At 37.6% G+C, this 16,961-nt stretch overlaps 1 protein-coding gene across 5 annotated transcripts in view; it reads left to right on the top strand.

Moving 5' to 3' along the window:
* LOC132908330 (uncharacterized) overlaps nucleotides 1-16,961 on the top strand; it is a 41,184-nt gene that overhangs the window by 18,407 nt on the left and 5,816 nt on the right. Inside the window, exons 2-3 of one of the 5 annotated variants that reach the window (XM_060962266.1) lie at nucleotides 7,552-7,829; nucleotides 12,998-13,117. In XM_060962266.1, the coding sequence (XP_060818249.1) occupies nucleotides 13,000-13,117 (118 nt within the window). In that variant the 5' untranslated portion in view covers nucleotides 7,552-7,829; nucleotides 12,998-12,999. Of the gene's footprint in view, nucleotides 1-7,516; nucleotides 7,830-11,375; nucleotides 11,657-12,997; nucleotides 13,118-16,204; nucleotides 16,377-16,961 lie in introns of those variants that run through there. The other 4 variants (XM_060962268.1, XM_060962269.1, XM_060962267.1 and 1 more) reach the window with 4 other exon arrangements.

Genomic DNA, 16,961 nt, shown 5'->3' with positions numbered 1-16,961 from the left:
ATTTAATTAATTTTGAAATAATAAAATGAAATGAAATAAAAAGTTGTTCGGCTTCCCGAGGAGTTTTGCATGGTTACGGAACGGTGGTCTTGACCGTCTAACACAAACTTGTTGTTCGTCTGTAGCAGAAGTGGTGCGCAAGAAGTTGCTTGGAACGTTTCTTCCGTACTTGCTTTGTACACGAGTTGAGATTCAAGAATCTTTCGGTAAGGCAACAATACCTAGGAAGCGGAGCGAGTTACGACGCGGTAGCCATACGATGGAGAATGCTTTATGAGCACTCGAAGAATGTCATGCACACAAGTCACGTTTCGTCTTATATTTTGGCCGTACATGCATCTATCATACGAGTACTCCCGGTAAACTTCTCCCGAACTTTTAGTGGATTATTTTCACGGCTTCGTCGAAACAGAGTCATTTTCCTTTAATTTTAATTAGGATGATTTTTAGTTTTATTTCGTAACGCCTAATCGCAATCAATTCGTATGCAATATCATTTCATTTTTCTACGACATTATTTCCCATTATATATATCCCATTATTTCAATTTAAATTCTATTTCTGTGATTGGGATCTACCGTGCTCGTGCAATTTTTTCTTTTTTTCTTTTTTCTTTTCAGCAAATTCTTTTGAGTCGAAGAGATAAATGGTATCCGGTAAAGACTGTGCAAGTAGAATGATGAATATCTTACAGAGACATGAACTCGTGGTATACAGTATTCACTACGCTTCCGCTCCTGGCAAGATCGGGATACATTGGAATGAAAATAAAGCATCGAACGATGAACGATAATAAATGCGATATTTTATTACTTCTATATGATTTATCTACCAGCATTTTCAATACCTACGATAGGATATACTGTTGCAGAGTGCACGCAAACCGCGAAAATTGTTCTTTTTCACTTTTCACGGTTAAAAATATTATGTCGAATAATATGTTCACATTTTAGCAAAGTAATGCTTAGTATGCACACAATTGTTTCGTATGTCATGGTAATAGATCATCTCATTGCAAAACTGCTCGATGAAATACACTTTGATCAGAGAATCTACAAACATTTAATCAATTTCATCATTAAAAATCAGTATTTCAACAGTGTAAAGAATGATTTGAAACATGTACCAAATAATTTAGTGGAACACAGTACATGTCAAGAGAATCAAAATAACGTAGGCAACATATGTAGATTCACAAACTGATTCTAAAGCAGCAATTTATTGTATTTGTCGAAATTAATTGTGCATTATCTATGGTACGTTGTAACACTGTCTAACCAACTATATTTACTTGTCACCACGACATTGCTACGTGTTTAACGTTATCAGTCCTGCGTGAATCATTCTTGTGAGCCTAACGCTTGTTACATCCTATACCAGTTTCCTACTTTAATGCGGAAACAGTAAATACTTAACAGTGGAACTAATCTGCCTGTATATTTTCCACGATTAAGTCGAAAATCTATGTCGACTTACTAAATATTCATTTCTTTGATCTAATTTGTATATTATTCTCTATATAACAGTCTGTTAGAGAACTGTTAGAATAACATTGTACCGCAACACAAGCCACTGTACCATTACACCGAAACAATTCTTCAGAAATTCTAATGTTGTCATATCATACTAGTATGTAAAGTAATCCAGGAAAGGAACGTAAGAAAACTGTGCATTATTTCGTAACGGTGCATAATTACGTATAATTAGCGACACAATTGACGATTGCCAAGTAACGCAAATGCACATGGAAATACATTAAAACCGAGTGCATTTCTCGATATTATAAACAATAACAATATTTAAAAATTACATCCATTAATTCATACAGGCAAAACTCGTGGTATTAGTTGGAAGCGAGTCAGTAAAATATGATATTCTACTAGCTATTATTTCTCCTTTTCATTTTTCATGCATCGAATCGTGGGCGTCTAGTTTTCCATGAGTTTACATTATACGATGCCGCGAGCTATTTGTAGCTGCTCGCAGTTATACGTGGGCAAGATGTACTCGAGAAACTTAGAATGTAACCATTTCGAGGCAAGATGCATCGACCGCGTTCAACAAAGTCGCAACATTGGCTATTTCTAATTTAAACAAATTAATCAGTTGTATTTTTTGTATTTTCTTTAAATGTTTTAAAAATAATATAAATTTTACCATTTACCTACCATTATCTGTTATAATTCTAGGAGTTGAACTCGAGTAAAGTAGCTCGATGAAAAGAATATTCGAATATTACATTTCTTTATCTGGTATGATTAAATACGAGTACTACCGTTTTTGAGAGTAGTAGAAAAATGTTCACAAGGATGTACTTACTAATTCTATTTTATGTAACAAGGTAAAAATTTATCGCTCGTGGAAAATTTATATATGTCATAACATCTAGCTGAAACGTATATCGAGACGTCAACTGTTCGTTTCCTATGATTTCTTATTGTAAAACGTTGTTGCCATTTGTAAGATCGTGCGGTAAAATCTATTCAAGTGAGATGTATCCCAGAAATGTGAAATTTGAAACTCGAATATCTTACAGCGTAGCTTGTTTCTACGCTAACTAAACCCTCTGCTTGTCCTATCAGAATTACATTCTATTTTCTGCCAGAGAAATACTTGACTGAATTAATGGAAAGCTGTTTCAATCTTCCAACTAAGAGATGTATTCTGTGCGCGTATAACTCTTTACCATGTTATCTTTTAACGTTCAATGTAAGTATTTTTACATTGCAATTATTTTTCTTTGCTTGTAAACATATTCATACGGGAATGTATGTATGCATGTTTCATTAATTTTCTAAATTTGTTACGGAATAGTCTCTTGAATTGCTTAACGGTTAATATAATTTCCATTTCAACAAACACTAATAGACACAAAAACAAAGCAACAATTTTTCTGCAAACCCAAACTATTAGCCCACACGCTTTTTGTCTTAGTGCTTCACCCAAAGACGTTCACATATCACTTTTCAAACATATCCTCCAGCCCTGAAGAGTAATCTCGATCAACGGACTACCCGTAATATAAATATATTGCCACGTAGCTACGCATCTGCTTCTTCGTTATTCGCACAAATCGTGGCCGTAGAAGATGTTGCACAAGTACAGCGATCGATTAAAAACATTTTCAACCGCGATATGAGACGTCGCGATACAAAGGGGACTCGAGCGAAACTCTGCTCGCGCGACTATTCACGCGACACGTCTCGTTACCTCGGGCCGCCACCACGGTCTCGTAAATAGTTCGAGGGTCGTAAGCGAGCCAGCGACTCGTAATTTCCGCAGCCAGAAAACCGCGGTGATATTAAAGCGAACGAACGAACGAATCGTCCATTGGATAGCAAAGCCACCCCGCTGAACACGAATACAGAATGCAGCACGCGGAGTTATTTGTAACGAGATCCGGATAAGCCTTCACCTACCCGTGGCGCTTGCACCACGAGAGAAGAGCACGATCCACGCTCTCCTTAAATGCGAATTTCGCATGTCGCGAGAGGCCCATAGGGCGGCGAATGATAAATCGCCACGACCAGTCTGTTGGAACAAGCTTTAATCGTCCATATCGCATACCGAAGTCAGCGTGATGTTGCCTCGTGTTACAGAATCGCGCCGCGAGTTCAGATTTGCATCGCGGTTCGCGAAGGTATCCGACCTCCACAATCAGCTCGCGGAACACCGTTTTTCCGGTTGCTTCCATAGCGAACAATATGTCGTGAACAATAATTCAACATAATCATACTGAGCCATTTTAATGATTTCACTGCTCTCTTTTGTGGTTCTGATGAATCGTCTTTGAAGCGTCGCTTGTGGTATCGTGAACGTAATGTTATCTTGATGATTGTCCGTCTGAGAAAAAGACAATTTTATCATTAGAATCAATATTTGTTTCAGGATGCATACTGTGCAATAAATCGTAAGATATTATGCGAGTTCTTTGTTCGTAAATATTTACCTAATTTAGTTGCACACAAAAAAGACGAACCGCCAGATATTTCTTAGCTAAAAGCTCCTGTTTTTTAACAAATTTCCAACGTTACATAACTAACCTGATATAATTAAATTAAGCTTGTACAAACAGATAGTAAACCAAGGACGATTATACAATCGTTACGTGGCCAATTAATTTTTTAATCTCTCCTCGTTCGCAATCGTTGGTGAATAGGTAATTAATTAGGATCTCCTAACTACCTTATACGTTAGTTAGCCATCTCGTCTAGAACCAATTTACCGAGCGGTGCGGTTCGTTAAATCACGCGACTCCCGCGGTTGCTCCGCGTTCCTTCAATAAAGATACGATCTTCCGAGTAATTAGACCCGTGGAAATGCTAAAAATTTCGAGAGCTTGGTAAAAAGCGTGACGGCGAGAAATGTCATTGCCAAGTCGAGGACATGATCAGACGTAAGTAAAATGGTATGTTATTCACGTGAGAATTATGAAGGTTTAATTACAAAGAACAACTAGGAATGAAAGTGCTTGCTTGTTCTAATACAGGAACGGTAACGTATCTTCTTTATATATATGCAGATAAAAAGTTCGCCAAGAATATATTATTGTCGTATTAAAGATTAAACTCGTAAAGTGTCGTAGTATCATACGGAAAGATATTCAACTTTAAGAAAGGACGTAGCTTTACGTCATCAGACACGAGAGTGTTAAATCTCTAACAACGCGACGAGATTTTGAAGCCTCCAAGATAATTATCCATACAACGATCTTCAAACGACGCGACATCAATACTTTATTGCCATTAGCGATTGGAACGCTATGAATAATTAATAATTACTCCTATCGCTCTCCATAAAATCAAGAACTTGCATATTACCACGGTCCGGTATTATTTGACCCACTTTCTCATGCTGTGCGTCTGACTAATCGCTTAATACTTCGCTATTAAAGTTGACTTTATTTAAAATCCCCTGTCAACAATTGCCCATTGTCTTTTTCCTTATGTCCTTAAAGATAATCCTCCTTAATGGTTCCGATAGGAGTAACGCAAAATATTCGTTTCTTTCTCCGTTATTCTCTTTCCGTTATTTATATACCGCTATTTCAACCATCTACACCGAAAATAAAGTACACTATGAATATCGTGCGATAATGTCCTACGGTTTCTAAAATGGAGAGAAAGAAAAGAAGAAAATATCCTAGTGAGCCGTCGACTTTCCATTCGATGTTCAGCTACGGACGCCAGGAGAACGTCAGTAGACAGCGGCATCGTGGCGAATTTATGGGTCACGGTCGAACGAAAGAGAAGTTCGAGTCGTATTTTGCATCGTCCTCGTAATTTCCACGATTCGTGCACCCGCGAACTCATCCGACGCGTATAATTCCACTCGCTGAGAATTTGTCCCGCGATCGTTCGGAACGATGCACGTGCAATCGTAGTCGTAATAAGATAGGCTCTGTACAAGATCCTCTTGTCGCATCGCACGGCAAGCTGTGCCATGCCGCAAGCTCAGAAAAATCACGTGCAATTTAAGCGTAGAGCGATAATTCGCACCTCGTGCCAGCCTTGAGGTGAACCCGGGGTTTATGACCACCGTTTCTTCATGGAAATGCACTTACGCGACCGAGATGCATGCCACGTACTTATGCGATTTCCATGAATGGAAAATGCGATAAGCCGCGCGTAGCGACGTTGCAAATACGACTTTTCTCTCGGTGCCGCATCGCGTCTTCCTATTTTTAAACGGGTATACGGAAAAGTTCAAGATTCTCGCGAAGCAAATGTGTGAGTGGTTATTTTTAAGGAGAGTCGTTTGTTTATTCGTTGCTTCACGTTGATTCACAAGATTTTGATTTACGAGGTTAGAAATCGAGAGAAATAGTATCCGGCAGTGAGAAGTCAATCGAATTTATGGTCATTGAAAAAGTTTCGCGGTTCAACTGGGAATCGATCAGTGATTTAACTTTCGTTAAAGACTTCCTGGTTGATGTGTATCAGTACTTCTTGCACGCATACCAAAGTTCGTTTGCCTTTAATTGTCAGTGAAATATGATTGGATTTACTGCTCTTTTTATTACTCGCGGTAATTTCCGAATAAAATTTGCTAATGTAAAGCTGTAGAAATATTTTAGGAGGTTATTTTAATTCAGATGTTTTGAAGGAGATTCCAATGAGTACAGAATGGTTTTGCCATGGCAAATTTGCCAATGGTTTTCAATTCCTTAAAGCCAAAGAGACATATCATCGACCTTTTCCAATACCGATTTGCACGATCTACTCTTTACGGTTTCTAACGACAAATATTTATACAACTTCGTGAATCAGCATGTACAAAACGTTTTGTACTTCCAGAAAAATTCCATACGCTTTATGCGTGGTTCGTGCAATCGATACTTATGTTCTCGAACTTTCTGTTGCCGCCGATCACGAACGTTCATGAATTTTAATCGAAACTCGAATCGGAAAATACGGAGATATCGTGCGAACACAATCGGAATGCCAGGCGAATTCGATTCCGTATTGCACGTGAACGCGGCAACGGCTATCTTCGACACGAACACGCATATAAGTTCCGTTGCCATTTTGTGACTCTTTTACGTTGGTCCAAAGGATCGTTGATACGCCTCTTAACGACGAAGACTTCGATGATATACGTCGCAGATCTATCGAACGAACGCCTCGTGTGACCATTTTTCGAGAAACGCGTTCGGATAATTCTGATGATTCGTCGAAGATTTGCTCGAAGCGTAGAAATGACCACGCGAAAACGCTTGCCCGCCAGCACAGTTGCATAATTATGTCTCGAATGCGGTGCCATTCGAGCGGCACGTACGCTCCGCTCCCATTTTTATCCTCCTTTCAAAACGGCGTCAAACAGAGGGAGTCAATCGCACGTGAAAACAAAATACGTTTCAAAAATTTCTGAATTAGTTGTATGTTTATGGTTGGCGGTAGGTGAATGCGGATAGCTTTAGCAGCATTTCTGTTTCTTGCGACAGAATACGTTAAAATCGCGTTGAGTTTGGAATTTGGTGAATGATACTTCAAATAATTTGAAATAGCTCAAATAGTTAAACAGCTAGCAACTGCAATTGCACCGAGTTCGTGTACGATACTGGGTAGAATAAATGGAAAATAATTTAATGGTAACGAAAGGCATTTATTGAAAGAATGTAGGAATGAGGCATGTAAAAATATATAAGAAGATTTAACAAATTTGGAATAGAATACTTGAATAAAAATAAAATCGATCTGTGAAATTTTAGAAATTTGCGTAGTACAAAAGCGTGAGCAGAGGAAGAACTCCGACATGCGCTACTTAATGTTCAAATTACAACTTATCTTGTTTCCGAGAATTCCCATGCTTATACTCTCAATACACTATGTTTTGTTTATACTCTTGGAGAAAGGAAGCTTCCATCCGACGAGATGATTCAGTTCCTCGCCGCGACTGATGCAACGTGTACGGACGGTTCTTTAGCCTCGAGAAAATTAAATGGCACAGCATCTACCTCTATCAGAAACGCTTGTTATATTTTACAAAAAAATACTTTTGCAATATACCATCGTAGATCCATCGAGTCGAGTAATCGATCGCGTCTTCCAGTGCGAATTTTCGGCTGCAACCACCGTTGGATGAATTCCTCTCGGCGTGAAAGTAGTTTGCAATCAGCATTCCCGAGACGAGCATCCCAAAAGAATCGAGTTATACGCAACACGCGCGACGCACGGGAGCGTACCTCGAGGTACCTCGCGCCAACGATCGCGCGTGTGTCCGTGCAACGAATGCTGTCGCAAGTAAGTGGGTCACGTTGTGTGACCAGGCCGAAGGATATCGTGGGTACCTGCGTTAAACATCGCCGTCGGCTAATGAAACAGCGACAGGTAAGGAACATTCATTTCTACAACATTCGTTTACTGAGTATACAATATTTAACATAGGTACACATTCCTAACTAATACTTTTCAATAGCATTAAACACCGTTTTCTAGAACACAGTCAAGTAGTTAGTTTCGAAAGAATTCGTTTAACAGCCATTCATTAAAACTTCGTATATTTGTGTCTTAAGGAACAGGAAAACGTAGCACCTTACGTTACGAGTTTATAAGCCTAAGTATGATGAAACAGTTTCTAATAAGGATACAATCGTAGTTACGGTTGTTTCAGCCGCGTAAGATCGATAGATCGAGGCCAATTACCCGGTAGTACGATTCACTTTGCCAAACGAAAGTCTCTCGGAATGATACTTGGTACTACCAAGCCCAGGTCCCTTCGAACACTTTCTACTTTCATCGACTACGTTATCGATGACTCACAGAAACCGTTTGACTTCGATTTTGTCGCGACCGCCGCTACCAACAGAAAACCGTGGAAAAACGATTCGATTCGGATATGAAGCTATTCATCGATGAACGCTTTTCATTTACTTGTTTTTTAAAACAGATTTCTTTTATAAAATTTTTTACGGAACATGGGCTTGATCAAATCGAGATTAAACAATTAACATTGCAATTAACGTGCAATTTGAATAATAAACAAGAAATATAGTCACGGATAAACAAAGAACAGCAAGAAATGTGATTGTGTTTGTTTGTGTGGACAGTTTGATGTGTCTGGGAACATTGAGTTTCTCTGCTTCTGAGAAAGTGATTCCATTTTTTGCGTAATCATACTTTATCTTGGTTTCCGTTCAACCTTATCACGTCATTGCGTTTCACTTAATTGACTGGGAGATCAGTGAAAGCGCGATGAGTAAATTACTTAATGGCTTAATGGATTCGAGTGTTCGCTATGCATATACTCCACTCCGATTGCGAGTACATTCTAAGTTAAAGTTTACTGCCGTAAAATTGATTTCACGATTTATTTATTTGCGTTCTTGCATTTAAAAATTTAGGAATACGATAATATACGGTATTCTTATATAATCTAATAAATATGTTATTCGTTTAAATTATCATATGATCACTTTTTCAAACTGTGTATCATATTTTCTAAACAATTCCTTCTATTATTTCATTCTTTATTATAGCTAGTAGCTATTAGCGCTCTGCTAAAGACTGTCATGCTTCTTATTGTGATGTTGAAAGTGAGAATTTCATAAAACACTGTTATAACGAGTGCTTCACTTTATGAACGTGTTGTGTTAAATGTTTATCTCTGAGGTAACTATGACGCACTCGTAATATTTAGACGCGGTCTGACATTTTCAAGATTGCGGAGAATTTTCACTTGCATAATCTTACTACTATTTCTTAAAATTAAAAACTGTCACTTGAGTTAAACTTACTTACTGATACCGCTTACATATCTCTGAAAATAAAACTTTCAAACTCCTATAAATTTAGGAAAAGATTAAGTAACACCATTAAGATACTTTATTAAATAAAATAATAAGAGTACTTCACCGATTGTCCTTGTATGCTTTCAATCTGAAAAATCATTCCCGTCTTATGTCTCGTATCCACAAAAATTGTACAAAATTAGTCTCTGTAAAACGAAGGTCGTAATTAATTGTCTAACGATCATTTGGCCGCATTTAATCACGGTCGAGAACATATCGCGAAGTCTGCAATTAAGTGCTGTTGGTATTATCGATTCAAGATAACGGCTACGACGGGTGCAACGAAGATTTACAATCGAGAACATCGAAGAGACTTTAACACTGAGTAACGGAGGGTGGAACGAATTAGCAGCCACGAAGGTGGAACGATAAATCTGTGCATGGATAACTGGACGTTTAGCTTCCAGATTCTTCAAAGTAATAACGACTCGAGCACGACATGAAATTCAGCGAAGGACACTCGTGCATAAATGCACGTGATTCATTTAGACATTCATTCGTTTGTAAGATTAGAGGTCGAAGATTCAACTAACTGATAACAAATAAAAATAAGTGTCCAGTTATAAATTACTTTGTGCACAACTCTAGGAAATGTAACAGAGCTTTCCAAAGAATAATCGTTAAAAGAATTTTCAAGAACCTGCGGCTTTCCAATCTTTCCCACCTATGATCACCCACCCATGACTACGCTCGACTATCGATAATAACCATTAAAAGAAAGAGATATACCGTGATTCCTTAACCAGATACAAAACATACCCACTTAAGTTTCACCGGAATAACAATCGAAACCTCCGCGAATTGGAGCGTGCACTTGGTTCGTGTTCCATATAATTTTCGAAAAAATTCTTCGCCTGAGCATCCAGCTCGCTAAACACGCGGTGTAATTTTCTACGGAGGTGGTAGTTGCGATCAATCGACTGTCACGGGCCGCGTATTCTAGGGCCGCGAGTTTACGGCCATGAACTTCCTCTTGACGACGGGCATCCTTGATCGTGGTCCCCGATTCATCTTTTATGGTCGCCGGTCGTCTGAATGAAAAGTGAAAAGCGGACGTCGTGGGAGCAGCGGAAAGGTACCGTTGGCATACATATTTGTATCGGAGAAAGTCGCCGCTCTCTCTCCCTCTCTTTCTCTCATGGTTTCCTCGTAGCTGCATCTACATAATATGGATGCATTAACACCTTGCATAATTCAGGCTCGCAGTATTAATCATCCCATTATGCGACCGTCTCGTAGAAACGGAGTTCTGTACGTTGCGTCGCAATCGACGCTTTTCACGCTCAGCGTGTAACGCCAGCTCCGTATTCACGGAAAATCATGCGATGAAAATCGATATTGTCGGTGGAATGTGAGAATAGGAGTCGTAATGAAATATTTCGGATGTGAAAATTTTAACATCGCATCGCGGCTCTCTGATGCTTACATACTTCGTTATTAAAACGAAATGGTTCTGATTGACCCAATAAACGTGTTTTATTATTCATAGCAGTATAGATTAAGCGATAGGATTAGCTAGCTGCGTATTTTTCCAAATTCCATACGAGCAACGAATCGTTTCGCTTTATTCACGATTCCGCACGCTTTTACATTTTCTTTTGACCCCTTTGTAATGCGAATAATGGTATGCGATTCTCATAACGGAATAAAATTATTTCACCGTAAACTTTCAAATCAATCGAATCTTTATAGAATAGATTTTGCATCTCTAAGCGACAAACGCTTATGTAACGCGTCTATGTAGGTCCAATTAACGAAACCAATTACGTATATACCTTCGTCAACATTTTATAGATGAAAATTACATTAGAAGAAAGATAAGAACAGGACGTAAGAAACACGTTATTTATGTTTCAAAGCACAAACGATATGTACTATTCAATGAGTAATAAATAATGACACTTCCAATAACCGCTTTTTCCGTGACAAGATAATCGCCCTCAAAATCCGTTGGTCCGTTGAGCACGGGCTATCACACGGAAAAGGCATGATTTGTCATGAGAGACTATGCGGACCGTTAAAGCAGAAGTTGTTATGTTCGCGGCTTCGTTTCGGCGAGTATGAGGTGGCTAAATTACGGTTTCTACGAGGAGCAGATGAACGGTAACGCCTCCGTGAGGATTCCGTCTGACAGAGAATCAGGAAAGATCAAGCGGTGCTTCTTCTGGCGGAAAAAGGACAGCATTATCGTCGACAGTTGCTCGCAACGGTATCTACTACACAGGCAACGGAAAATCTCTTCGAGATGACCCAACCATTTTTTCCGTCTTTTGAGCGATCTCTGTATTAACATCGCTGATGCAACGATACTGGAAGTGCAGAATTCAACGTCCGCAATATGTATATACACGGTACACTAACTCGCAGGTATGATTTTTGGATCATGCGGTCAATTAGATAATGTTTGTTAGCTTGTACAAGCTACAGATGAGTAAGAAATAGGATTAATTGAAATTTGAGCATTGCATCAAGAACGAGAAGAATTAGGATTATTAATACTCTACTCATCAACGTATGATTGATAAGTCACGAATAATTTAACGAAGTGTTTGTGCATTGTGTAAGTTTCAAAGAAAATCGATATTAACTTGAATTCATGATACAACGATACTGTGAAATTTTACGTAATCCTTGCGCAGCCACGTGTAATTGTCACAGCGTGAACGGTTTTGACAAGAGTCAAGGTCTCTTGATGAGCAAACATAAATTCTAGTCGAACGGATCAGAATTACTACCATTCGCTAATTAATTTGTACCAGGTCCGTTAGCATAATGGCTTCGATTCGTTTAGGAATCTCTGAGTCCGATTTAATCGGCTTTCGTGTTCCACTTTATCGCTTTTGAAAATAAAGTTGGTAATTCCATAAGGTGGAAAGTAATATTTTATGCTCAGGATCCATGATAATTATATAGATACTATTAAGTATCAAAGCAATATATCGAACTACAACATATAACAATTAATGGTATTGGTATTTAAAACTACACATAATACTTCCATTGTGTATTAATACAACATTTAGGGACACTTGTTTTGTATTCATATTCACATTGGTCAATAAAAAGCACTTTACAGTTCTCTGAAATCCATAAACCGTCGTATATGCGTATTAAAATCGACCATTCGATCGTCCTTCGAATCAGCGAACTGTATTTTAAACAAAAAGTTTATAATTTATAACATCCTTCATATTTTTCCAAGGTTGCCTGTCCATTACGTTTTTTTACGCCATATGTATTCGGTATCGGTAACAAGTGCACCCGCGAGGTGGAAAGAAGGGCCTCGGTTCAGCGATCACAGCGGAAACTGTCGCCGTTCGTTCACGCAAGATCCATTCACCGCAAGTGTAACCGTTTCACTTTTATAAATTATCACTATTGCGATCAACCGAAACCTGTCGTTGCTCCGCATTTTTTTTACCCTGATCTGATTTTTAATCTTTCGCTAGAATCTGCGTGAGATTGCAAGAGAAAAAATATGTATGTCGAATAAACCGAATTTTGTAACAGCGAAATTAGGAATTTTTTCAGGATTTCCTGTTATAGCGCGAACGTTACTATTATTTGTTCTTATTCGAACTGTTTCTGCAATTTTATACAATAGTGCCGTCAGTTCTGCTCACCTCGAAACGATAATTGTACCTTACATGAAATTTCAACAGGAGTCGAAATTAAAACTCGTGTTCCAATTATAATTTCTTATTTCAGAAATGCGTTGGTTTCGTGGCCACGCCGAGGCGCCAAGACTTTTAAGCTTAAGTCCTCTTCAAGCTGATGAAGACCTTGACGGAGCATCTTACCACTTTCATGCCACGTCTCAGTACAGAGGTAAGAATCGTGAGAACCATCGATACAATTACCACATTGCTAAGAACAACATGTGTCGTGAATTTTCATAATGCGAGTTACAATCATATTCTGACGTTAATTAGCGACTGATTGCGTCTCGAAATCAAACGTAACTTTCAATCAATACCTATCTACATATTCCATATGTTTTTCGAATAAAACACTTCAATGTAGATATTAAAATATATAAATTACCAATTAATAAATTATTAAAATGGTAATTAAAATATATAGAACAATATAAATTCCAGTTACATTCGCATGATTTACCTTTAATTATATTCGTATACTGCATACTAATATATCAAGTATGTCTCTTGACATATGCGATTCCGTCCCAACAGCTTGGTTTATTACGCATCGAAATTGCTCATTTGGAATTTGAACTTAAATCGCCTGTCGATATTGCCTACGATTGTTCACTCTAATGCCGTGTTATTAGCTAAGATCATTGGGAAATTGCACGCAAATTGAGTTCATACCATCAGGATTTCATTTCAGGAATAGTTATTACTATTCAAAGTTGCGTTACACGGACACTCGTGTAATAACATGTAAAAAAAGTCTCATTGTTTCACGTATTTTTCTATGAACGTTAATTCGTGTGATAGTACGGAATACCATTTTGTTGGTATAATAACAAGTGTGTTTTGTGACGATTCCTTTTGAAATGCAGAAATTTCTCTGTCGATCATGTTTCGTATGTCGCGTCATCAAAGTCGCTTTCGAAAGCAAGGAAACTTTGCATAGCCTCGTTGCCTATGTGAGAGTCTCGTTTTACGAACCTAGTCTGTATTCGGTTACGAAAAAGGAGAGATTTACCTCGTTCGCCACGATGAACTCAGCAACGCACATTGCATGCGCTGGAAAATGCGTTAATAAGCTTAATAATCCGACACCTTATGATAATATTCATTGCGTAGAGGTTACAAATTACAATTGTGACTCTTATATTGTATTTCTTCTGGATGTCGGCTTGAAGTTATTTGTCGCTCGAAGGGTTTTGAAATTATTCAGTACGGTACTTTTAATGATAGAAAATTTGTAACGTGTCAACATGGTAGATAAGGTTTTCTTTATTCAATCGCTTCTGCAACTGTTCTGAGTTCTGAATGACTTCAATTTCTTAAGTAACTTTATTGTATATATATAAGATATTAAGATATATATGTAAGATATATATATATATCTTGCGATAGTCACCTTCTGGAATTTTTTGGACAACATTGGATTACGATTATTTGAAGAATTCCATACCTAACAGACAAGGTTATCTACAAGGTTAGAGAAACCTTACGTCGTTGGCAAATTAATGCAATTAATCGTGACGATAAAACAAGATAATGATGGGATTAGTAGGCGCGTTTCTTTGTGTAAAAGCTATGAAGTTGTTAATTTACATATGTATATTTACGTAGCCGACAAACGCACATCTTTACCGGAAAACCACAGTGTTAGTTAGCGCGCTTCTATGAACAACTGTGTTAATAGCATTGTGGTTTTTGACGATAATATACGATCAACTATTTTTGCGACAGTCTCGTTAATTTTTGTAACCAGAATGCTTGGTTCGAGTTAGTTGGTGCCACAACACTTTCTAAAGACTAACAACCTTCTCTCGTCGATTATAAGAAAGGAAACGGCTGCATTTTGCGAAGTCAGCTCGCATACTAGACAAAAACCTCGTGGCATTACTGGCCGACATCAACTCTGTGGTGTTACGTAGACGTTAACGGGTTTCTTCGTGGCAAAAACGACTGGTGGTTAAAGATTTCGTAATTGTGTGTTGTTTGCAGGGAAACTGCAAATTATTTAAATCACCGTTGAGAAAATGTTGGAAAAATTTTGTGGCGTCGAGTCACGCGTTACGAACGTTACGTCATAAGAGTACATAGTCTAAAGAATTGCAGCATCATTTACTACGTTACCTTAATATAGTTTCTTATAGATACTAATGTCTTTTTACGGGAAAAGAAAGATCGAATACTACTATCTAATAGTAATACTATCTAAATCAAGCATCTGTCAATAATGTTTTGTAGTTTATCCTGTGTAATTTATACTGTTTCCTGAAATACAGGTTATCACATTGCAAATAATTATATAATTGTTACATATCAGTATCCAGAATTTCAATTTTGCACGACAGGAAGTAAGCTTTTAATAGTTTCGTGTTAATCGAGTTGCCGCTTGCATCGAGAGAAATCGCATTTGTTTCCTTTTCTAGTAGTTTGTCGTATTACATTTGCCGCAAAATTGATCCTTTCTTTCTTTTGTTGTGAAACGCTTTCTTCAATCCCATCGAACAACTGAAAGGTCTATTTACCGTGCAACTCCTAACTTCGCTCTCTATCATTATCATCGATACTCGAGAAATATACTAGATATCGAGTGAAGCATACTTCCTGCAATTCGCTAAACCTACTCCAGCATTTCATCCCAACGGAAAAATTTACCGCTTCAAGCATTTATGTAATTCAATTTATATCGCGAAATTGTTCCCTTTATGTTCGTTACGTGTAATATTAATCTTCGCAGTCAAAGTTCTTCGTAACATTTTTTGGATTCGCTACTTTTATATCGTTACAAAATATATCAATTCATAATTTTGCGATATTCGTCGACGAAATACTACTGTAAAAAGAAATATCGATACATGACTACTAAAAATTCTGTTTCAAGTATTTTATGTTTGAGGAGGTAATTATTCAATTCCTATAGAGATTGTAAAGAGAAAGGAATTAATTTATCGCTTATGTGTAGAAAGTATCTAACGGTATCAAAAGCAACCAAAAAACGCCATTTTCAAGACATTTAATTTATGAAAATATTTTATTGATTCATTTATGCAAAATTCATTACATACTTCCGATCCCTCATCCGTTACTTCTTCAACTGGCTAGTTTCCTCGGTTCGTGCGACTATTTTTATTTCTATCACTCGAGCGGAGTACTCATGTGAATTGCTCATACGGGATGTCCTGCCTTCCACACATCCTGCACGACGCCGTCTTAGGCCTGCGTTCAAACTCATATAACGTCATGCTTCGCAGAAGCATCATTTTCGTCGCGACTGTCGCTGTTAAACGAAGTTTCAAGTTGTAGCGCGTCGCATGCGTTTTGTGCTCGTTGAGTAAAGATCTATCGTTTCTTTAAAAGGATGACTAACGTTTGGTGCGACAGACTGTTATACGTGGACCATTCGAAGAGGATCGTAGACATGCAGCAGTTTTTAAAACGTAATTCGCATTGTCGTGTAATCTGTTAAACAGATTTTGAATTTTCCAAAATGAATTCTTAAGCTGTTCGTTTCGACGTTGATTGTTTCTGAAGTGATTCATCGAACGTGACTGAGAGTGATTTTATCGTTGATGACAACAGTTAATTGTAATTCTTGACAGTGTCAAATATAGCTTTACATTTTGAACAATTACGTTGTGAGCTTTTCAAAAAAGATAATTTTTGTAACGAAATAAATTAGCATTTGTAGGGAATAATTTTGCATTAATGCAATGTTGAGTTTTAGTTGTGCTGTGATTCTTCAAAGTAATTTGCCTTGTTTTTTGATAAAAACTTGTAATTCAATACTTTCATGGAGTTTTATTGTTAATGTGTATGATAAATAAATAAATGTGTCACGATAGTTTATCAGTTTGATTAATAAACAAGTACGACAATTATAGATATTCTACACATCTTGTACATTTGCCGTTCAAAATCTTAAGATCAGAACTTTTAAAGCAAAGTCAGCTTGATAATTACATCGAGGTGTAAATAGTACTGATAAACGTTTCATGAACGTTATGAATATAATAAAGAGTAAT

The sequence above is a fragment of the Bombus pascuorum genome, chromosome 6, assembly GCF_905332965.1.
Source record: "Bombus pascuorum chromosome 6, iyBomPasc1.1, whole genome shotgun sequence".
NCBI classification, from domain to species: domain Eukaryota; kingdom Metazoa; phylum Arthropoda; class Insecta; order Hymenoptera; family Apidae; genus Bombus; species Bombus pascuorum.
The sequence above is the reverse complement of the archived record's forward strand: the minus strand, read 5'-3'. Positions and strand labels throughout refer to the sequence as shown.